Here is a 25,472-nt window from a genome sequence, read left to right as displayed (position 1 = left end):
TTCCATGTATACAACCTTCTTTCATGATTCTTAAACCAAGTGTTAGTTATGATTATGTTGTGCTCTGTGCAAAATTCTACCAGGCGGCTTCCTCTTTCATTTCTGTCCCCCAATCCATATTCACCTACTATGTTTCCTTCTCTCCCTTTTCCTACACTCGAATTCCAGTCACCCATGACTATTAAATTTTCGTCTCCCTTCACAATCTGAATAATTTCTTTTATTTCATCATACATTTCTTCAATTTCTTCGTCATCTGCAGAGCTAGTTGGCATATAAACTTGTACTACTGTAGTAGGTGTGGGCTTCGTATCTATCTTGGCCACAATAATGCGTTCACTATGCTGTTTGTAGTAGCTTACCCGCATTCCTATTTTCCTATTCATTATTAAACCTACTCCTGCATTCCCCCTATTTGATTTTGTGTTTATAACCCTGTAGTCACCTGACCAGAAGTCTTGTTCCTCCTGCCACCAAACTTCACTAATTCCCACTATATCTAACTTCAACCTATCCATTTCCCTTTTTAAATTTTCTAACCTACCTGCCCGATTAAGGGATCTGACATTCCACGCTCCGATCCGTAGAACGCCAGTTTTCTTTCTCCTGATAACGACATCCTCTTGAGTAGTCCCCGCCCGGAGATCCGAATGGGGGACTATTTTACCTCCGGAATATTTTACCCAAGAGGACGCCATCATCATGTAATCATACAGTAAAGCTGTATGCCCTCGGGAAAAATTGCGGCTGTAGTTTCCCCTTGCTTTCAGCCGTTCGCAGTACCAGCACAGCAAGGCCGTTTTGGTTATTGTTACAAGGCCAGATCAGTCAATCATCCAGACTGTTGCCCTTGCAACTACTGAAAAGGCTGCTGCCCCTCTTCAGGAACCACACGTTTGTCTGGCCTCTCAACAGATACCCCTCCGTTGTGGTTGCACCTACATTACGGCTATCTGTATCGCTGAGGCACGCAAGCCTCCCCACCAACGGCAAGGTCCATGGTTCATGGGGGGGTTAATTTTTGTACCAAATAGAAATTGTTTCAGAAAGATTGCAGGGTATGCGCCTCGATTCTGTCAGTGCCGACCGGCTGAAATATGGAAAATGTTCATCGACCTCCCCTTCCAAACAAAAAAATGAACTCGTCCTGCACTTTGGACAAAAACTGGTTACTGTGCATCAGCCACCGTATCCTGCGCAAACTACATATGCTGAAGATTATGGTGGTTGGTGTTTGGTACAGTAAAGTTCTGTTATAGGTAGATTCAAGAAAAGTTGATTAAAAAATGAAAGAGTAGTTATATTAAAAGAAGAAAACTTACTTTTCCGCAGCAAATCTTCAATACACTTGTTGATATGTGCCATCCATTCCTGTTTCTCTGTCGATGTCGCAGCGTACACCGCAAAAGATTTAGATGCTGTGCGAATTAGCCACCCATTTCTGAATTCTAGAGAAAACAGAATTTGAAAATTAGAGCATTTCCTTTGTAGCAACACAGTGATTTTATAAAAACACATCAAAGAGTAACAAACACTATTGCTCCACCAGATTTTAGATGAGAAGTTTGTGACACAAATGAGAGATCTAAAGTGCAAAGGCACACCTGTTATACGAGTACCTGGCCACCAGCCGTTGAGGTCTAACAGGAGTTTCCGCCATACAATCAAAAATCTAAACAAACCTCCTCAGACTTCAAGGTTAAGTTGCAGGAGGATGAGAAACACTCACCTTACGGGCTGTACGCTACCAACTGCACATCTCCCCGCAGGACATCAGGAATACTGGTCTATCTATAAATCGTTAATTAGACTTCACTCTGGTGTTTGCAGATACAGAGTAAGTAAGTTAAAGGGGAGCTTGCCTAGCCATAAATGCTCTACAAATGTAGTGGAGATCAAACCACAGCCCTCTACATGAACTGCAGCAACTGCCCTTTGAGGTAAACAATGGAGGACTGGACAGCACTTAACACCTCACGTCCATGACATGACATAATTTTGGGCAGATAATGTTTTATACGTTTTTCACCAAGTACCATTACATAACGAAATATGTATTTTTATTGTTGTTTGCCTCTGCCACAAATAAATAAAATTAAAGAACAACTCCATCGCTTATCAATTAATATAAAACAGTTTGAAATTAAATCTGCAGAGTAATTAAGGAAAAGTCGGTAATTTATGATAAAATAGTTCTTATTCATGCCAAACCCAAAAATTGCACACGCACGCACAAACTACCAAATTAACTATTTCTTATGGGATTCAGATCCATGTGTTATGCAAACAACTATTTTTTAACGTTGTTTGCATAATAAGCGTAACTTAATCTGTTGCTGTTAGAGCTTCAAAACTAAACAATGATTAGCTGCAGCATGTATCCTATTAATCCACCCCTTCTTTTAGTCAGCTAAGCTATAAAGCTTCTTTCCTCTCCCAGTTTGATATAGTACCACTTCATCACATACCAGTTTAATCTTCAGCTTTTAAACTTAAAAAATATTGTACTCAATGCACATCAATTGTAGAGCACAAAGAATTCTTGCAACAGCTTGTCTGCTGCTCACGGACAAGATCTGCTGAGCAAATGTGTGAGCTAATGTGAATTTCCCACTGCTATAAAACTTTGACTACAGTACTGATTATAAAAAAAAAAAAGTCTTCTATGAGGAGGTTTTTTGTGTTGTTGCCCAGGATGATAATTACACGAAATATTTGTCAGGATTTGTAAGCAGTGGGTCCTTGAGGTACGGCAATACGCGAACACCGAGAAGAAAGTTTAAACAGCTTTATTAGCAAAGGCGGATTATAAAACACACACACTACGCGCACCCATCATCACTATGTCCGACATTGTAATTATGGTCATATCGGAAGGCTCCATGCCGAGCTAAGAAAAGACACATATTCGTGCCTGAGGCCACACCAGTTAATACGGCGCGCTGCGGACGGCAGCCAGTCGCGTACTCCCTGCGTTGCACTGTGGCCTGATGCATATGTACTGACCAAGCAAATTGTCAGCACAACTTATAAGCAGCAGTCAAATGAAAACCGAAAGCCACCACAACAGGACCATGGAACGGTTCTATTCAAAACTAATCACCACATGCATTAAGACATTTATCCCACTGGGAGATGGGATGATCAATTCCTGTTTTATAGTATGCAGTCGGCAGCTAACAGATTAAGACTGCACCCACTCTTGCACTTGATCGTCTGATTTAAACTGACGTCCATGCATGATTTTTTTCGGGTCACCAAAAATGTGAAAATCGCACGGTGAAAGATCTTGGCTATAAGGAGGATGTTGCAGTGTTTCCCAAACAAATTGCTGAAGCGCAGCCTTCATCTGACTGGCAGTGTGGAGACGGGCATTATTGTGCAACAGGACAATTCCACCCAATAATATTCATGGGCGTTTTGACTTTTTGGCATGTTACAGTTTCTGTAAAGTATCTTTATAGTGCTGCAAGCTGATTATGGTTGCACACTCAAGGAACTTAATGAGCCTGCCAACTGGATAAAGGGTTCACTTCAGCAATTTAGTGGGGAAACACTGCAGCATCCTCAATACAGCCTATATCTTTACTGTGTGATTTTCAAATCTTTGTTGACTTGAAGAAAGACGTGTGGACATTGTTTTCATTCAGACCACAAAGAGCAAGATTGAGTGCAGTTGTAGATCCCTCAGTAGGCGAACAGGAACAGGACTTGATCCTCTTGTCTCTCAGTGGGATAAATTTCTTAAAGTGTTTGGTGATTACATTTTAATAGAACCATTCCATGGCCCCGTTGTGGCAGGTGTTCGGTTTTCATTTGACAGCCTCTCAATTACTTTCAGTTTTTCTTTCTTTTCAAATAATAATAATAATAATAATAATAAAAACCAAGAACCAGACAAAGTTAAATACCTTCAAGCTTCACTGAACAACTTGGAATGCTCGAATCAAAAACTTCCATTATTACATCAGCAGGGAAAAAGCAGAAAGGTACTTCAAGTACACTGTTAACCAAAGGGAATGTGTTTCATCAACATTCATTAATATTTATGTTAATGACCAATGGCTTCCAAAAAGGTGCTTCACTTAATCAGAATAGCCTATTGCTATACATTTAAATTCAATACAATGAAGATGTGAGTCCCTGGATTAACACTGTTGTGGTCTGTGTGAACACTAAGTTGAGCAGACTGCTGCTGACTGAAATGAAATCTCGTATGAGTGCAATGTTGCTGTAATTGGAGATCAAGATATAATAGACACAGCCTACATCTGAATAAGAAAAGGAAACATAGGCTGTCAGAGCTTCTTGCAGAAAATGTATGGGAACCAACCCATTTAAATCTACATGACTTTGGAGAAATGAACACTTCAATCACTCAACACGGCCTAGATTTCTCTTGAAACTTTCTGGCAGATTAAAACTGTGTGTCAGACCGAGACTCAAACTCGGGACCTTTGCCTTTCGTGGGCAAGTGCTCTACCACCTGAGCTACCCAAGCACGACTCACACCCCGTCCTCACAGCTTCACTTCTGCCAGTATCTCGTCTCTTACCTTCCAAACTTCACAGAAGCTCCTGGTTTGCAGGACAGCTTCTGTAAAGTTTGGAAGGTAAGTGACGAGGTATTGGCAGAAGTGAAGCTGTGAGGATGGGGCGTGAGTCGTGCTTGGCCACTGACAAACTGTGGCCATGACAACCAACACACTGTCTGTCCCCATAAATGGCCACTAACAAACCGTGGTCAAGAAACAGCTGGACCAACCAGATGCTGAATACGCTGCCGAACACAATGTTCTTCAGTTCAATGACTGCTTCATAGCCTGTGCCATCAGGATTCTTCTTACCAACACCAGGTTTTCTTAACTGACCAGAGGGAACCATCCCTGCAATATATCCTATGTTCCCATAACCCTCCTGCCCTCAACTTCATTAGTCAGAGTCCTTCACCCAACCCACATATCACCTTTCCTGTTCTTACTCCAGCACTACACAGCCTTCTATTCCACTAACGAACACACTGTATTTTTACATCTCTCCTCCTCCTATTCCTCTACCTTCCCCCTCCGGTCAATTGTTGTTTGTCTATGAGAAATCTGTTGGAAACTTTCCTCATGTCAGCATGTTGTCGGTGTCGCCACCGGCGCCAACCTTGTGTGAATGCTCTGAAAAGTTAATCATTTGCATATCACAGCATCTTCTTCCTGTCGGTTAAATTTCGCATCCGTAGCACGTCATCTTCGTGGTGCAGCAATTTTAATGGCCAGTAGTGTATATTCAACCAGTCATAAGATCCACGCATACATACAGAAACAAAAGAAATGGTAAACAATCTTCTTAAAAATATCACCGACTGGGTTTCTGTGAATGGTCTCTAGATTTTGAACAGACACAACATACTCAGTTCTGAACATCTAAGGGTATTACACCAATGGTAAGTGCAACACACAGTGTGGAAATAATAATGATGTCAGGAACTTCAAAATTTATAGCTGTCCATATTGATGAGAATTTAAACTATAAAGAACATATTCTGGAGCTCCTAAATTAACTTAGTCGAGCCACAGCCGCACTTAAAATCATTGTAAATCTTGGGGAGAGACAAATCGGTAAGTTGACATGTTTTGCTAATTTTCATTCAATAATGTCTTATGGAACCATGTTCTGGAGTAACTCATCTTCAAGAAAGAAAGTCTTCATAGCTCAAAAACGTTGTGTAAGAATAATATCTGTTCATCCACAATCATCCTGCTGATACACGTTCACAGTTAGGCATTCCGACTACTGTCTCATTGTATACTTATTCCCTCATGAAGTTTTTATGTAAATAATCCACTGCTGTTCAAAAGAAAGAATGATATACATAATTACAATATCAGAATAAAAAATGACATTCATTATTCCACGTTAAGGTTGCCTTTGGCACGAAAAGGGAGGCACAATGTTGCTACCAAAATTTTTGATCACTCCCCAGTCATATAAAATGTCTGTAAGACGGCAAAGTTACACTTGAAAACAAAGTGAAAAAGTTATTCCCTGAGAACTCCTATTCTGCAGATGTATTTCTATTATTCTGATGTGTAAATGATGCAGTGTAGGAATAACTAACTCACATACATATTAAAAAAAAAGAAAACTACAAGTAAATGGTCATCATGTAGCCCTATTTAAAAATTTATTTGTGATGTGAATTTAAAAGACTCATTCCATATCATAATGACGTATCAGGCAAATGGTGCATGTAACATGAAATTAAGTAACTAGCCATAACAGAGTTACAAAACCCATCAATGTGTTTGCTTAATTCATGTGCAAGGTCACTGTACATGGAAAACTTGTGTAATGCAAATAAATGGAGAATTTCTGTTTCTGTAATCTAGTAGTATGGAACAACACCAGTTATACCTGAAAACTTCGAATAAACATGTCTCAAGTGTGTTATTTCATAACTCAGTCTGCAGAAAAAGCAATGGAAACAACTACCTGGGACATATACTATATTATTCTAAAGATTTCTCTTTAGTGTTCTGAGGCTACAAGACCATTTTGTGAAATAAACTAGAGTTTGGGTGCCATATGGACTCTGTACAAAGCTACAGCTTTTATGATTGAGCAAATGTGATCAGTTCAAATCTTGATTCACCAGAAACGAAGTTAGTGTCTATTAGCTGAAAGAGTAGTACGATCCTGGTTCCAGTTGGTCATATTTTTTTTATGTTTGAGGTACTCCTGGGACACCATGCAGTGACGCAAGGTCTTCATTTGACCATCATGGTCAAGTATTTCCTCAGAGTCTGCAATGCTGCAGGGAACACCATGGAGCTCCTTCTAGTGAAGTTCTGCGGTTTGGGCTTCCAAACCATAATCAACACGTCTTTGATGTGCATCCCAAGATATGAGACAGTCTACGTAGAGTGTCTGTGCAAAGCCCCCAGACTGTTAAGTTCAATGTAATACTGTTGTTGAGATATTCAGTGAATAATAAATCAATCAATGTTCAGTACTTGGGCTTTCATTTTGTGATCAGAGTGTCATTCTACTAAGATTTTCCGGTATTTGTGGAGGTCTATTCCCACTTGTGCCAGGGTCATACTTCAACGCCAGGGGCATACTTCAAGAAATTTTAAGCACGACATGACCCCTCACAAGCGGCAATCCTACTTTCGAACTGGAAGAATGTACGACTGCTGTCAACCAAAGCGAAATATACAACTTGACACCATAATTATGTTTCAGTTGAAATAAGACAACAAGAAGATAATGAATTACAGAGAGGCAGCCTTTCAAGCACTATACTTGAAAAATAATTGCTAAGCAATAACGAGAAAAATTAATTATAGTCATGCAAAAGGTGTGGCATTACTAGACAGTGGTGTTAAATCCTGCTTAGCATTACATTACAATTTTGTGTCAAAGTAATAGCATCAAACAGTAAATAGTTCTGATACGTAACTAGAATTCAGATTATTTTGACCGAATGCAATTAATTTAACACAAAATACAAATTATTTGAGCTTGACAACTCCAATAAATAAGTGGTTACCAAGTATGCCAACAGAAGTAAACAAGTCGTCACACCGACACGTGGAATAATTATTTGACATCAAGTGTCTTGATTTAATTCAATGGCTGTTAATACCACCAATTAGTGCCCACAAAGTGGTATTGCACTACAACATCAAGATCAATTTTTATTAAAGCAGATTAGGTTAACTTTTAGTATATCCGCTGCCACTGCCGTCAGCGAGCATCTCACCTACAGTTGGCAACATTCCACAAGTTCCAGCACCTCACACAATAATGCCACACAGCAGCAACCGACACCACGATGTGAGGCAGCATCCTTAGCAGATACGACAACCAGAATAAGTCATTTTGTAAAATGAAGAAACCACACAAAATTTGCTGGATCATCAATCTTTTAGTGTATACGTGACCAGTCTCAGAACACTTAAAATAAAGTTCCATCATCTGGTGTAAACTGTAATAACGAAAATATTGTGTTCGAAGAATAATTCACAGGAAGCTATCCTGTGGGCAATTACATTACATTGCAAATAGTAATGTGCACTGCTCTGTGTCATTCGACTAGCTACGTCTTCAGTAGACACTCGATCAATCCGAATCTTAACATACACTGGTTAACAGTATAAATAATTTTGTATTGCTATTTATGAAGTGTCGGCAATTTACTCAGCAACCATGAATTTCACAGAAGAAAGTGTGACAAGGGAGGGATTCCTGCAAACAGTGTTGGAGCAATTCTCATACGTAAATAACAAACAGACAAATTTAGAAGAGCAAGTGAATAGCAGGTTTTCAAAACTGGAAGAGAACATATCCAATTTCATGTCTCTGACTTATGGTAAAATGTACCACTTACATCAAAAATTAGACATGGGATTTAATGACATAGCTGGCCGTGGTGGCCGAGCGGTCCTAGGCGCTTCAGTCTGGAACCGCGTGACCGCTACGTTCGCAGGTTCGAATCCTGCCTCAGGCATGGATGTATGTGATGTCCTTAGGTTAGTTAGGTTTAAGTAGTTCTAAGTTCTAGGGGGATGTGGGAAAGAACTTGTGAAAAACAATGCACACAGTCAGAATAGAATATTCCCATTTCGATTTCACTGTTTGATATGATGTCAATAGGTGGAACAGCAATGACACACAGCATACAGATGACACCAATGGTAACACATAAACAATTCATGTAGGTAGTGGCTTGTTGAACTTAGATTATACAAGTCAGGAGGAGGAGGAAAAACATGATGAGTTAATTAGAAGTAAGTTACATTATAATGCAGATGGCGATTTTACAGCTGTGTTAAGTGAGGATTAAATCATAAATTTCTGAAGTTCCCACCATCTGGTGGCATACACCCCATTTTTTTAAAAAATAAAAGCTTTTAAAGGTATGTCACCGGACACGTGGATGGACCACAGCAAACTAAGATTTGTTGCTAAGTCATTTAACAAGTAATGAATTGCAAGGGGGTGTGCTGAAGTTAAGACTAATTTAAAACATATAACGATTCTGAACTCAGATTTAAACTGAAATACTAGAGTGAAAGAGCTCAGAAAAAATTACGTTTAGAATTACTAGGGTACAAACTTTACAACAGCAACAACTAGAAAAGTGGAACACCCATTAAACAAGGCCAAGTATGTAGATGACCCGATCAGTGGGGAACATTTACTGGAAGTGATAAGTTGATTATCTCGGAGAGTAAGATATAAACTTTTAAGTAAGGGCTGGGGTAAAGTTAAGAACCTTTTAGGTTATCTTGAAAAATGGACCTAATGAAAATCAGTCAGAAAGACAGCATTCCAGACGCAGCACGGAACAAATTGGTAATGAAAATAAGAATGGTAACAACAATACAGGATCAGCAAATAAAAGACCAGAAAATACTGAGCAGATAAATGAATAGGTTTACACACCATTAGAGAGATGATGATGATGATGATGATTCAGTGCTTGATAAGATATGACAGGGGAAGTAATATAACAAATGCTCTCTTAGCACAACATGAGCCACCAATTATTAAATATGTGAAAATACAGGGTGTCCCACTCAAATCTCCATGATTTCAAAGACCTGGGAAAAGAAATCACAGTAGATATGACAATGAAAAATGCACCACATTGTAGAGAATCCTAAAGAATTTATTTATTTATCAGCAATACACCTCTGCATGTGAACAATTAGCAGTCCGAAGAATATCGAGTCTATATTCAATTTCTTGCCAAGTTCTTTGTAACATTTCCTCTGTTACTGTTGCAATCGCATTAGTGATACGATGTCGCAGCGTGTGAATATCGTCCACTTTGGTCGCATACACGTGGTCCTTCACGAATCCCCACATGAAGAAATCCATCAACTCAAACCTCCCTGATTTCAAAGACCCAGGAAAAGAAACCACAGTAGATATGACAATAAAAAATGCACCACATTGTAGAGCATCTCAAAAAATTTATTTATTTATCAGCAATACACCTCTGCATGAGAACTACACTCCTGGAAATGGAAAAAAGAACACATTGACACCGGTGTGTCAGACTCACCATACTTGCTCCGGACACTGCGAGAGGGCTGTACAAGCAATGATCACACGCACAGCACAGCGGACACACCAGGAGCCGCGGTGTTGGCTGTCGAATGGCGCTAGCTGCGCAGCATTTGTGCATCGTCGCCGTCAGTGTCAGCCAGTTTGCCGTGGCATACGGAGCTCCATCGCAGTCTTTAACACTGGTAGCATGCCGCGACAGCGTGGACGTGAACCGTATGTGCAGTTGACGGACTTTGAGCGAGGGCGTATAGTGGGCATGCGGGAGGCCGGGTGGACGTACCGCCGAATTGCTCAACACGTGGGGCGTGAGGTCTCCACAGTACATCGATATTGTCGCCAGTGGTCGGCGGAAGGTGCACGTGCCCGTCGACCTGGGACCCGACCGCAGCGACGCACGGATGCACGCCAAGACCGTAGGATCCTACGCAGTGCCGTAGGGGACCGCACCGCCACTTCCCAGCAAATTAGGGACACTGTTGCTCCTGTGTTATCGGCGAGGACCATTCGCAACCGTCTCCATGAAGCTGGGCTACGGTCCCGCACACCATTAGGCCGTCTTCCGCTCACGCCCCAACATCGTGCAGCCCGCCTCCAGTGGTGTCGCGACAGGCGTGAATGGAGGGACGAATGGAGACGTGTCGTCTTCAGCGATGAGAGTCGCTTCTGCCTTGGTGCCAATGATGGTCGTATGCGTGTTTGGTGCCGTGCAGGTGAGCGCCACAATCAGGACTGCATACGACCGAGGCACACAGGGCCAACACCCGGCATCATGGTGTGGGGAGCGATCACCTACACTGGCCGTACACCACTGGTGATCGTCGAGGGGACACTGAATAGTGCACGGTACATCCAAACCGTCATCGAACCCATCGTTCTACCATTCCTAGACCGGCAAGGGAACTTGCTGTTCCAACAGGACAATGCACGTCCGCATGTATCCCGTGCCACCCAACGTGCTCTAGGTGTAAGTCAACTACCCTGGCCAGCAAGATCTCCGCATCTGTCCCCCATTGAGCATGTTTGGGACTGGATGAAGCGTCGTCTCACGCGGTCTGCACGTCCAGCACGAACGCTGGTCCAACTGAGGCGCCAGGTGGAAATGGCATGGCAAGCCGTTCCACAGGACTACATCCAGCATCTCTACGATCGTCTCCATGGGAGAATAGCAGCCTGCATTGCTGCGAAAGATGGATATACACTGTACTAGTGCCGACATTGTGCATGCTCTGTTGCCTGTGTCTATGTGCCTGTGGTTCTGTCAGTGTGATCATGTGATGTATCTGATCCCAGGAATGTGTCAATAAAGTTTCCCCTTCCTGGGACAATGAATTCACGATGTTCTTATTTCAATTTCCAGGAGTGTATTTGCAGTACGAAGAATATCGAGTCTATATTCAATTTCTTGCCAAGTTCTTTGTAACATTTCCTCTGGTATTGTTGCAATCGCATTAGTGATACGATATCGCAACGTAGGAATATCGCCAACTTTGGTCGCATACACGCGGTCCTTCACGAATCCCCACATGAAGAACTCAAGCAACAAATGTCGCGTGAACGTGGTGGCCAGGCAATGGGTCCTCCACGTCCGATCCAACAACTGGGTTCCTACACGGGAACTTGTGAACAGCCATTGACCAACGCAGCAGAGCTCCATCTTGTATAAAAATGATGTTGGGTTGTGAGTCTTGTATCTGAGGGTACATAAGCTGCTCCAACATGTCCAGATACACCCATTCACTGTTTGTTCCGCAAAGAAGAACGGTCCAACAACCCTGTCGTGCATTAGCCCACACCAGATGTTTAATTTAGGGCTATCACGAACATGGCCAATGACAATGTGTGGATTTTGCAAACCCCAAATCCAAACATTATGCCTATTAACCCTTCCTGATTGATGAAAGGCTGCCTCGTCTGAAAATAAAATATCTTTCCAGGAAGCTGACATCCATATCAATATGCTATATCCACAGCAAATTCCTGTTGTTGCGGTTTGTCATTCAGTGTCAGATGTTGCAGAATTTGCACTTTTGTAAGCACACATACAAAGACGGTGGTGAACTACACGATGCAATGTTGATTGAGGTACATCAAGTTGTCTAGATGCTTGATGAATTGACTTATGTGGGCTTCTGAGAAACAATTGTTTGATGTCCTCCACTGTCTCTTCTGAAAGTCCGTAACATGCACCGCCAAAATGTTTCAGAACACTTCCTGTTGCCAGAAACTTCCTATACTATTCCTTAATTGTTTTCACGTCAGGTGGATCACATTCATACACACGACGATAATTCCTTTGCACAGTAATCGGCGAATTTATTTCTGCAAACCACAATACTGCTTACGCGCGCTACTTTGGAGTCGCCATTTTTACTTCATGTGACCATGCTGCACTCCGGCCACGATACTTGGCACTTCTGATTCAGGAATATAAATTCTTTGAGATGCTCTACAATGTGCTGCATTTTTCATTCTCATATCTACTATGGTTTTTCTCTCCTGTGTCCTTGAAATCAGGGAGGTTTGAGTGGGACACCCTATATTTACAGCTGAAGTTAAAATGAAACATAGAAAACATTTCTGTAAATATAATCCTAGCTTCTGGTAGTGAGATTTGCATGACTGACTAACATTTCCTAGAATAACGTAACATTTTGCACATATCCATAGACTTCCTGCAAATGCAGCAAAAATAATAGGAGCTACAGGAACTGTAGGTAAACAAATAAATACAGAATTATTAGTAAGAGTCAGTCTCCAAGGATAGGATTTTGATTATCCCGTGTTTCTTTTATAAGAATTATATGTCTTGATAATTATAGAAACAGAACAAAAGGTTGTATTAGATTATAATAAAGGTTTCACAACATTTCAATATGCATCAGAAAATATAATATTATCATTACATTTTGAACCAGTTACTTTACATAAATCTAATACATCAATAACCACAGAAACAGTTTTATGCAGTTGCCAGGAAATTTATACCAATGATTATAATATGGAAATAAGTGTAGATGAAACTATGCTTATTATTAATAAATCTACAGGGATGAGATTAAAAAAAGTCAGATATGATGTCGCTACTTTAACACATATGATTTTTTTTCTTTGAAACCAGGAACCACCAAAGATTTTGGGAGTACATTAAAAACAAAGCATCCAAAAAGTTTTGTAACAGCATATCCAAAACCAACAGCAGCAAAAGAATCAGTACGAAAAGAAATTCATAGGATGATCTCATGGAACATTATAGAACCATCTGACAGTTGTTATAACAAACCATTAGTTGTAGTTAAAAAACACTTAGGATCAATACAATTAGAACTCGATAGCAGGACAGTTGACAAAATAATAGACCCAGGATGAGATAGACCTCCCACAATTGAAGAGTTACTATCACAGTCCACAGAGACAAAATACTTCATTACTATGGGCTGTTACAGGCAAATTCAATTACAAGCAGGGCCACAAAAATATACAGTGTTTCTTTTCGACAGTAGATCTTACCACTTTAATGCATTACCATTTGGTCTCAACATCTCAGTATCAGTATTTGTCAGAGCTTTAGACAAAGTAATAGGTGGTGACTTACACAAAAAACACTTAATCATGTTGGTGACATAGTAATCATATCTGAAAGTTGGCTCAAACTTTTTCAAATCCTTGAATAACTTTTTACGAAGAGTGCATTCACAAGGCACAACAATTAAACCTTCTATGTCACCATTTGGACAAAATTTGGTCAAGTTTTAATGTCATGTAGTAAATACTGAAGGGTTAAAGCTTGATCCACGTAGACTACACACCATAAACAAGTATCCTGAACCATCAAACAAGAAACCGTTAAAATCATACCTAGGAATTATAGGCTTTTATAGAACAATTTTGCCACATACTGTATTAAAACACCCCATATTTAATGGCCCTTCTTAAACACAACACACCTTGGCAATGGAAGCCAGAATGCAGCATAGAATTTAACAGAATAAAAACAGTTCAGTATCAGCATCATTACTAGTTCACACAAATTCTGAGGAACCTTCCACTTGACACCAAATATGGCATATCATCTGCATCAGGAGCTACACACATCTAATGGACTAAAATACTGTCCAATAGCATTCACAAGCCAATTAAAGGCAAACCACAACAGGAGTTACGGAATCACAGGGTAGGAGACATTAGCTGTTGTACAACCATTTAAGAAGATAAAATACTTATTAGCAGGACATGTAACTACAGTACACAGCGACCAAAGAGTGGTAAGCTTTTTACTAAAAAGTCGGCTTTGGTACAGTCATTTACCACAGTGGGCACTTTCTCTCCAAGAATTTAAGTTTTCAGTACAATATGTGATGGGACCGAGAATATGATACCAGATGCATTATATAGATTGCTAATAGACTTTAAAAAATGAGGATGTAGAGGACAGAGTTAATTTTGCTATATACTTTCTAAAAGTTAACAAATATGAACATCACATTAGATTACTTTGTAGGAATTTAAAAAATGGGTGAGATGTTAAATAACCATGTTTAGAGCAAAACCCAGATGACAATAACATGACCTGGAAAATTCACAAAAAAATTACTTTATCGTGGAAAAAAAAAGCGTCAAGAACTGGTTACTGTGAATTCCCAAAGATAGTATTACTTTATTAACCTGGTACACACACACCTAGTGTACACCCAATGTGGAGCAAAGAAGCAATTCATACGAGATAGTATTATCTCCGGAACATGTCCCAATAAGTCAAGAAAATATTGAAATCATGTGATACTTGTCAAGAAGTTAAAATATAAAATTTGAAGATGCAGTCTATGTTATACTCCATAAAGCCACAAGCATTATGGAATTTATCAGTCAGGGGCTTCTACAGACCATTGTCTTGAAGGCCGGGAGGAATGGTGTACACATACTTCGTTTTGGGAATCCAGGGTGGGGAGTGGAAAGGGTACCTGCCTTTTGGGTGTCATCTCTTTCTTCAATCCTATCATTCCTAATCTTCATTTCCTTTCCTACTACCACTACAAGGGGTGCCGATGTATCTTTTCCTCTATTTACTATTCAATAGCTCAATGGCAAGATTCCTCCTTTCTCTCTCTATTTATCTTAACCCATTATAACAGGACTGTCTGAAGTAGTGTCACCTAGAAAGCTTCTGACACTGTTAGTGAAGTATATAGTATTTATAGTTAATGAATGAATGGAACTAGTCTACACTTGCCCACGACTGAACCAGCAAGTTCACTAACATTCATAATTAAGAGGCAGTGAGAAAGGAGGCCACTGCAAATTTATCTGTGATTACTTTTAATGCTGAAAGAATTACTTAAATGCATTTATTAGAAGACCACAAGTGACCCACTGGAAGCATTACATTTTATTTAATATCTACTGTGTCAACATCATCCACAGTACTTTATATAACTAACTGTGACTGACTAGTTCGAACACCGAAGACTGTAAGCAACTGTATTTCCCTATATGTTGAAAGAGTAAAGAGTTTGATACCTGAAAGTGAACTGGAACTGCATCCAGCCCCAAAAAGGGAGGGGGGGGGGGGGTTTTTGGGGATTGAAGGGGCCAGACTACAAAGGCCATCGGTCCCCAAAAAGGGGTTTATGTGGATTACAATAAATGAGAGAGAGAGAGAAAGAGAGAGAGAAGAAACATATATGAATGTATAACATGAATCAAAATGTAACTTTTGCAATATGATATTATGTTGTAATGCTATAGTGCATGTTGACTACTCCAAAAAGGGAGTTCAAGTAATGTAAAGATATATAGTTGGGATATCAGCTGCACATTAAAGATTTATAACTAACAAAGTCAGAAAATACATGTACAAATTTTATGTTGAGTATGTAAAGTGTAATATTCAGATGTTCTTTTAACTCAATTATAGGGGCAGAAGTATTTTATGAAATAAACAAGAGTCTGGGTGGCATCAGCACCGTCAACAGCTTTTACAACTAAGCAAGCTTGATTATTTGCAAGTGATATTCAAAAAAATGAAGTGAGCATTTGTTAGTTGAAATAGCTGTACAATTTCCATTTAAGTTGCTTGTATTTTTTATGTTCGAAGTACTCCAGGGGGTCGTGCAGCGATGCAAGTTCTCCAGTTGACATATTAGCATCATCATCATCATCATCATCATCATCATCACAAGTATTTCCCCAGAGTCTGCAACACCATGTGCCATTTTGTGGAGTGCCTCCTAGTTAAGTTCCATAGTTTGGGCTTCCAAACAATAATCAACTCCTTTTTGATGTGCATCCCAAGAAATAAGACAGTGCATGTCTCTACAAAGCTACCAGATTGTAGTACTGTTAGTGAGTTATTCTGTGGATAATAAATCCAGTCAGTGTTTAGCATTTGGGCTTGCATTTCATGGCCACAGTGCTATTCTACAAAGATTTTCTGATCCTTGTTGAGGTCTTGTCCAATTGACATCAGGGTCAAACTTCGAGACATTTTTAGCAAGATGGGACACCTCACCATGTCCACCAATAAATATTCACTGTGAATGAAGTGAAGCAAGTATACAGTTAAACATCCTTTGGGCATCAACATCGTTAAACATGTAGTAGTGTTTCAGTTGGATAAGTCAATCAACCTGTTCAGAAATACCATTACAACATTTTCCTAAGTAGATTTATGAAAATCGTTGGAAACCTGGATAGTTGTATAGAGATTTGACTCCTACTTCTTCTAAATCCACATCAGCTGTCTTAACCACTGTACCACCTCACTTGGTAACTACAAAACAGCTATTAAAAATTAAAAAAAAAAGTGATGTGATACTCGAGTTCATGGAGTTATGTCACAATGTGGATTCCTTTACCTTAGTACTGACTTCACAAGCCACTGTCAAGTACTGCTACACTTCTGAAGTGGTTCACTCATTTGAAAGACATTAAATGAGAGGCATGCCAAATGAAATTTTTACAAACAGAAATCTGGAATGATTTCGACGATGGCAGAAATATCAGCAATTTTTTGAATTATTTATCACACTTCTACATATTTAAACACGAAGCAACCTTTCTTTTAATGACTTGATCATTCCTACTCTGTAGATCCACCATGGAGGATAACCTTCATGAATGAGTGAAAGTCAAGGAATAAATTAACAAAACAGAAACATCTCTTAGAAACTAAATCTGTGAACTGCAAAAACATTTTAATGCTTAACCTGCTGCTTCCAAGTTATACTAAGTACTTGCTGTTTATATTCTTCTATTACATTAATACCTACAGGACCACATTTACCATAGAGCAACACATACCTGCTTACAATTAACATTGCTACTGCTCAGAGAATAGACATCTTCATGCATAAATATATATAATTAAATAATTTACAGCAGTAGTGCCCATGCATACTTTTAAATTTTCTTTTGAATTAATAGACATTCTCAATTTCTTGTTTTATTTCAGGTACAAGCTTGTTGAAGACCTAAGCACTACTATGACATAACCACTGGATTAAATATATCCCACTCAAAAACCCACATGAGGTAACAAAGTCAATACGGAAATTATTTTCAAATCTTTTTTCATGGTTATGAAAATCACAACTGATTTTTATCATCAGCAACCAATACCATTAAAGAGTAATTGTACTGGGAAGTGAGTGAGAATTCCAAGAGCTTTGATGAAGTCTCGCCAAGATCTCCAGCTACGAACTTCACACAGTATTATCATTCCTCTCTTTTGGTGAATACATATTTTCTTTACTTCAGCTGCACTGCCCCAGAAGAAAATTTCATGAAACATCAGAAACTGAAAGTATGCAAAATAAACCAGCACCACAGTTTTCAAAGAGTTTAGTGAGAGGTAGAAACCAACATATCATCTGACGAAGAAAGCAGAAAGCTCGTTAAATTTATTCATCAGTATTCATCATAATTCCACAGAGATGTATAGGCCTATGTGTTACTAGTTCCTGTCTTCTGTGACTGCTCCTAATATGTCAGTTATATATGAATAGCAGCAATACGTTTCATACAAAAAAGTAAAATTTCAAATATCTAAAACTGAACAACCAACAATGTAAAATTCAACTTATAATATAGGACATCACTTCAGTATACTCTTACATTGATACAAATATCTACATTCAACTGCATCCAAATCATTTCAATATCAGCAGAAGTATGTCATTGTAAACACTTTTTTTTATTTTTAAAGTAATTAGCAACGTATAATCTACACTGTTTCATCTAGAGACACTGTAGACAAAAACTTCTAACTCTATCCATCCTCCTCCCACCATAGGTGTGTGTGTTCAGTACTAAAACACAGAAAAACAATATTACTGTCTCCACAAAAGGGAGTTTCCATTGGTGGACCTGTACCTACGTATTACTAGCATGTACACTTGCAGATCCACCATATTCAAAGTGCTGTTCAACCCAAATTCGCTGACATATAAGGCCTGGAACCTAATACAAATCTTTGTACTTATTGTCACTGTTTCCTCTTATTGATTATTTAGTAGTATGCTATTAGATTTATCTATCATGTTGTATCCATTCAGTTGCACTGATTTCCATGATGTTCAGTTCCCTGCTTTCTTTGACATCCAGACAATCGGCGGAATATGCCTGCCATGATGTGGTCAGCGTAGACTCAACCTGATGTATTCAGATATTATGGTTGGATACTCTGAAGTGACACGTAAGACTGGTAAACAAAATCGCCTCTGAAGAGACAGATATAGCCTTTATACAATCATAAAACAATACTTTAATATGTTACCTATATTTCTGTGCACTAATGTATAACCTGAAGTGCACCAACAGACAAGTAGCAACACTGCTTTAAATGTTGGTAGAATTCTCAGCTTCTTAAAGAAGGAAACACACACGGACACAAACTTCTTGTCACCTTTAAAACAGAGGATGGACTGGGATTAAGAAATTCGCTACAGATTTTAAAATACTTCTATAGACGATAGGAATGCATTTAGAAAAAAGATGACAGTTTTAGATTGTTAACTTCTGCTTCCCTTAAATTTGCAGTCATAATTTGCACTGCATGTTTTCAGGCATCTAGTGACTTAGCTTTGAAGAGTTGTGAGGGGAGGGCAGAAGGGCAAAGAATAAGGAGGGAAGGGTGAAAAATAAGGAGGGAGGGGCGAGAATGAGGGGAAAGGCAAGGGTGAAAGCAGGGAGGAAATGGCAAGGAGAGGAGGGAAGGGGAGGGGAGGGGGAGAATGGGAGGGGGAAGGGGTGAAGGGGAGGAGAGTTGGAGGGGAGGGGGAGAATGAGAGGGGATGAGACGGGGAAAGGGAGGGACGGGGAAAAGGAGGGGGCGGGGAAAGGGAGGGGGCGGGGAAAGGGAGGGGGCGGGGAAAGGGAGGGGAGAAAATTGGAAGGGGATGGGGAGGGGCAGAATGGAAGGGGAAAAGGTGTGGGGAGAGTTGGAGGGAAGGGGAGGGGAGAGGGGAATGAGAGGGGAGAGGGGGAATTGGAGGGGAAGGGGAGGGGGAAGGGGAGGTGTAATGGGGAGGGGGAGGGCGAGGCGGGAAGGGGGCGGGGGCGAAGGGGGCGGGGGCGAAGGGGGCGGGGGCGAAGGGGGCGGGGGCGAAGGGGGCGGGGGCGAGGGGGCGGGGGCGAGGGGACGTGGGGGAGGGGACGTGGGGGAGGGGACGTGGGGGAGGGGACGGGGGGGAAGGGGACGGGGGGGAAGGGGACGGGGGGAAGGGGACGGGGGGAAGGGGACGGGGGGAAGGGGACGGGGGGAAGGGGACGGGGGGAAGGGGACGGGGGGAAGGGGACGGGGGGAAGGGGACGGGAGATGTGGAATGGGAGGGGCAAAGGGAGGGCAGAGAGGGAAGGGGAGATGGAAAATGGGTGGGGCAGAAGGGGTGGGGAGAATTGGAAGGGGAAGGTGGAGCACCAGGAGTGGGAAGGAGAAAGCACGAGGAGGGGGAAGGAAAAGCACGAGGAGGGACAAGGGGAAAGCACAAAGAGGGAGAAGGGGAAAGCACGAAGAGGGAGAAGGGGAAAGGGAAGGGGTGAGCACTGGGAGGGGGAAGGTGAGAGCGAAGGAGTGAGCACGGGAGGGGCTGATTGGGAGAGGGAAGGGGAGGGGAATGGTGTAGGTGGAAGGGGAAAAGACATGAGGGCAGGGGGAGGGGGAGGGGGAGGGGGAGGGAGAGGGGGAGGGGGAGGAGGAGGAGGGAGAAATAATTGTTGGAAGTAGAGAGGGCAGTAGGGGGCAGAGAGGAGGGGTAAGTGGAAGGGGATGACAGGAGAGGGAAGAGAGATGGAGGGGAGGGCAGGAGGGAGGAGAGAAGAAAAGGGGGGGAGCTGAGGGCAGATGGGGGTGGAGCTGAGGGCAGAAGGGGAGAGGGCAGAAGGGGGGAGGAGCTGAGGGCAGAAGGGGGGAGGAGCTGAGGGCAGAAGGGGGAGAGAGGGGCAGGCGGCAGGCGGAGAGAGGGGCAGGCGGGCGGAGAGAGGGGCAGGCGGGCGGGCACAGACGGGCGGGCGGGCGGGCGGGCACAGACGGGCGGGCGGAGAGAGGGGCGGGCGGGCGGAGAGAGGGGCAGGCGGGCGGGCACAGACGGGCGGGCGGAGAGAGGGGCAGGCGGGCGGGCACAGACGGGCGGGCGGAGAGAGGGGCAGGCGGGCGGGCACAGACGGGCGGGCGGAGAGAGGGGTCGGCGGACGGGCGCAGACGGGCGGGCGGAGAGAGGGGCAGGACGGCGGAGAGAGGGGCAGCACAGCGGAGAGAGGGGCAGCACGGCGGAGAGAGGGGCAAGAGGGGGAGGGAAGGTCAGAGGGGGGAGGGTGGGGGTGGGGAAATAGAGTGGGAGGGGAGGGGAGGGGGAAAGGGGAGGGTAAATGAGAGAGACATGAGATGGGCGGGGGCGGGGGCGGAGGGCGGGGGCGGAGGGCGGGGGCGGAGGGCGGGGGCGGAGGGCGGGGGGGAGGGCGAGGGCGGGGGGGGGGGCAAGGCGGGGGGGGGGGAGAAGGCGGGGGGGGGAGAAGGCGGGGGGGGAGAAGGCGGGGGGGGGAGAAGGCGGGGGGGGAGAAGGCGAGGGGAGAAGGCGAGGGGAGAAGGCGAGGGGAGAAGGCGAGGGGAAGGAGGAGGAGGGAAGGGAGGTGCAATGGGGTGTTTGGGAGAGGGGAAGGGGGAGGATAAAGAGAGATGAAAGAGGGGAAAGGAGAGGGAGAATGGGGTGTAGTAAGAAGAGACGAGTGAGTAAATGGGAGGTATGCTCAAAGGAGGATGTGAGAGGGCGGTTAGACTGGGGGCAGAAATGCCGTTGGGCAGAAGAGTAATAGAGATGGGTTGTGGATGTGGAAGGGGTATGAAAGGATGATGTGGATGGATGGAGACGGTTGTACGGGCGCACGACGCCAAGGTCTTCAGCGCCCACTCAGTAACAGATTGAGATGTGTGTCAAGAACAGACTCAGAACAGTAAGACGAAACAGAATGTAAAACGCAGGGAACAAGCTTGGAAAAATATGTGCCTACCCACACCGAAGCGTGGGACGAAGCATGTCGCCAGCAGTGAAACATGTACAACACAGGAAGGAAGTGGTAGAGGGAGCTAAAACAATATAGCAGATGGAAGGGGGTGATGTAGCACAAGTGGGGATGACATGAGAGGGGGATTGATAGTTGGGGATGACATATAGAGGGGGTTTGACATGTGTGGGGTAAGCAGGAAAGTAGGTGTCAAAAGGAGGGGGGCACAATGGGGAGGGGCATGTGGTAATGTTGAGTGTGCATGGTGTACTTCCTCTGTTTTTATCTTCTGCATACAGTGTAGCAAAACATATTTTTAATCAATGCATAAATATAAGGTTGATTTTATTACCAACAATATATTTCACACATTGCTGTATACACATTCTTTTGCCTCCACTTTTTCACCCTAGAGAAGTAGTTCTAATGTATCACTGAGGGCAGAAAGAGACTTTCGTAATATGATCCACTATTATCTGATAACCTCCATTAATGTAGCTGTAAGGGTCCTATATCATCACGTCAGGATATTTATCATCAATCGTAAATGCATCCATCAGCTTTATGTCAGTGAGTATATTGCAGCTGCTCCTGGTTTTGCCAAGGCAGAATTCCAAAGTAATCGCTACCCCATCACAATGCCTTGAATAATGTGTGATTGTTGATGCTGGGTGAGAGCATTTAGTGTGATAGTTTAGTGGAAGGAGTCAAAGAGTCGGAATTCCAGTCACATCAAATGGAGCTCAGACAATGTGCTTGCTACCATTGCTTGTATGAAATTGCTAATTCACTTTTGAGATAATTATTTGTTTGTTTTGTTTTACAGCTCAAAAAACTCGGGTCATACACACCCATGTCAAAACTATAGAACACGAAGACAGAGAGGAGTTAAAAAACGCCTACATGTCAATCCCAATTGGCTTAAGAGAAGACAGATAAAAACAGGAACATGGAGGGAGGTCTATAAAATACACCATAAAGAAACAGAGGTGCAAAACTAAAAATTTAAATGGCCTTTTCCATATTGCTATGATGGATAAAAAGTAAAACGCAGTAGACAGGTTGCACATCATTTGCTAAAATGGCCAATAACTCAGATGGCAAACCCAATCAGGAACATAAAAAAAAAAAAAAAAAAAAAAAAAAAAAAAAAAAAAAAAAAAAAAAAAAAAAAAGGGCATTCTTCTGAATGGAATGAGGTACTGCCAAATTCTTTTGGTTTAAAGACCTTAACTAATAGTACCCTGTTAAGTATAATTAACATTCAAAATAATACTGTAGCTAATCCTAGTTTATTATTTACATTTCACAGATTCATAAAAGGAGCTACAAATAAATTTTAACATTTCACCTTACAAATTTATATTTTAACCCAAACAATATAAACAACCATTTTAACCAATAATCTGCCAGGAAATGGCGGACAGTTAAACTTTGGGCACGTGTACGAAGTGGTGGGGGAGCGCCACTTAACAAATGACAATGGCTAAAAAGGCAGTGCCCAATACGCAACCAAGTCAAAATGACTCCCTCACAGCGGGAGGGGCGGGAGGAGGTCATCCAACCCACTGGGAGAGGCTTAATAACCTGGAGCTTATTCCCATGAAAGGAGGACCAGTGGCAATGCCAAAGTGACGCCACCTCCTGACAGATGGCAACACAGAGATCATCAGAGGGAATATAGGAACACGTGGATTGAGTATGAGGACTGCACCCTTGGCAGCACCGTCAGCAGCCTCGTTTCCTGTCAGACAGAGATGACCAGGAACCCACATAAATAGCACAATGGCTTCATCAAGAGTGAACAAGTGACAGTTATCCTGAACCCAATGCACTAAGGGATGGACAGTGTACAGTACACAGAGGCTTTGAAGGCTGTTGAGACCGTCTGAGCAGATGACACAACTGAAAAGTCTGTGTCGTCAGTTATACTCTGTGGCCTGATATAGGGCAAACAGATCTGGTGTAAATATTGAGCAGTGTGCCGAAAACTGATACTGAATGGGATAATCTTAAGTCCCATGTTTGTTCACTTTAGTGTTTGTGTGAACCGATCAATGTCGAATTGTTGTTGTTGTCGTTGTTGCTGTGGTCTTCAGTCCAGAGACTGGCTTGATGCAGCTCTCCATGCTACTCCATCCTGTGCAAGCCTCTTCATCTCCGAGTAACTACTCAATTTACATCCTTCTGAATCTTTTTAGTGTATTCATACCTTGGTCTCCCTCTACAATTTTTAACCTCAGCGCACCACTCCAATACTAAATTGATGATCCCTTGATGCCTCAGAATGTGTCGTACCAACCAATGCCTTCTTCACGTCAAGTTGTGCAACAAATTACTCTTCTCCCCAATTCTGTTCAGTACCTCCTCATTAGTTACATGATCTACCTATTTAAACTTCAGCATTCTTCTGTAGCACCACATTTCGAAAGCTTCTATTCTCTTCATGTCCAAACTATTTATCGTCCATGTTTCACATCCATACATGGCTACACTCTATACAAATACTTTCAGAAACGACTTCCTGACACTTAAATCTACACTCGATGTTAACAAATTTCTCTTCTTCAGAAACGCTTTCCTTGCCATGGTCAGTCTACATTTTATATCGTCTCTATTTCAACCATCATCAGTTACTTTACTGCCCAAATAGCAAAACTCGTCTACTAATTTAAGTATCTCATTTCCTAATCCAATTCACTCATCATCATCCGACTTAGTTTGACTACATTCAATTATCTTTGTTTTGCTTTTGCTGATGTTCATATTATATCCTCCTTTCAAGACACTGTCCATTCCGTTCAACTGCTCTTCCTGGTCCTTTGCTGTCTCTGACAGAATTACAATGTCATAGCAAACCTCAAAGTTTTTATTTCTTCTCCATGGATTTTAATTCCTACTCAAAAGTTTTCTTTTGTTTCCTTTACTGCTTGCTCAATATGCAGATTGAATAACATCGGAGATAGGCTACAACCCTGCCTCACTACCTTCTCAACCACTACGTCCCTTTCATGCCCCTCCACTCATATAACTGCCATCTGGTTTCTGTACAAATTGTAAATAGCCTTTCGCTCCCTGTATTTGACCCCTTCCACCTTCAGAATTTGAAAGAGAGTATTCCAGTCAACATTGTCAAAAGCTTTCTCAAAGTCTACATGTGCTAGAAATGTAGGTGTGCTTTTCCTTATCTATCTTCTAAGATAAGTCGTAGGGGCAGTATTTGTCTCACATGTTCCAACATTTCTACAGAATCCAAACTAATCTTCCCTGAGATCAGTTTCTACCAGGTTTTCCATTCATCTGTAAAGAACTCATGTTAGCATTTTGCAGCCACGACTTATTAAACTGATAGTTTGGTAATTTTCACACCTGTCAACACTTGCTTTCTTTTGGACTGGAATTAATATATTCTTCCAGAAGTCTGAGGGTATTTCAGCTGTCTGATCAGATAGTAGAACTTTGTCAAGGCTGGCTCTCCCAAGGTTATCAGTAGTTCTAATCGAATGTTGTCTACTCCCGAGGCTTAGTTTCAACTTCGGTTTTTCAGTGCTCTGTCAACTTCTTCACACAGTATCATATCTCCTATCTCATCTTCATCTACATCCTCTTCCATTTCAATAATATTGCCCTCAAGTGCAATGCCCTTGTATAGACCCTCTATATACTTCTTTCACCTTTCTGCCTTCCTTTCTTTGCTTAGAACTAGTTTTCTATCTGAGCTCTTGATATTCATACAAGTGGTTCTCCTTTCTCGAAAGGTCTCTCTAATTTTCTTGTACTCTGCATCTATCTTACCCCCTAGTGATATATGTCTCTACATCCCTACATTTGTCCTCTAGCCATCACTGCTTAGCCTTTTTCACTTCCTGCCTCGATCTCATTTTTCACACATTTGTATTCCTTTTTGCC

The 25,472-nt window shown here is 42.0% G+C and overlaps 1 protein-coding gene across 2 annotated transcripts in view; it reads right to left on the bottom strand.

Annotated features, from left to right (window-relative positions):
- LOC126483752 (pleckstrin homology domain-containing family F member 2) overlaps positions 1–25,472 on the bottom strand; it is a 145,610-nt gene that overhangs the window by 99,216 nt on the left and 20,922 nt on the right. For both annotated transcript variants that reach the window (XM_050106896.1, XM_050106895.1), the window contains exon 5: positions 1,323–1,448. In XM_050106896.1, the coding sequence (XP_049962853.1) occupies positions 1,323–1,448 (126 nt within the window). The remainder of the gene's footprint in view (positions 1–1,322; positions 1,449–25,472) is intronic.

This window comes from Schistocerca serialis, chromosome 6, assembly GCF_023864345.2.
Source record: "Schistocerca serialis cubense isolate TAMUIC-IGC-003099 chromosome 6, iqSchSeri2.2, whole genome shotgun sequence".
Taxonomy (NCBI): domain Eukaryota; kingdom Metazoa; phylum Arthropoda; class Insecta; order Orthoptera; family Acrididae; genus Schistocerca; species Schistocerca serialis.
Note: the sequence above shows the minus strand (reverse complement) of the source record. Positions and strands in the feature narration are given on the sequence as shown.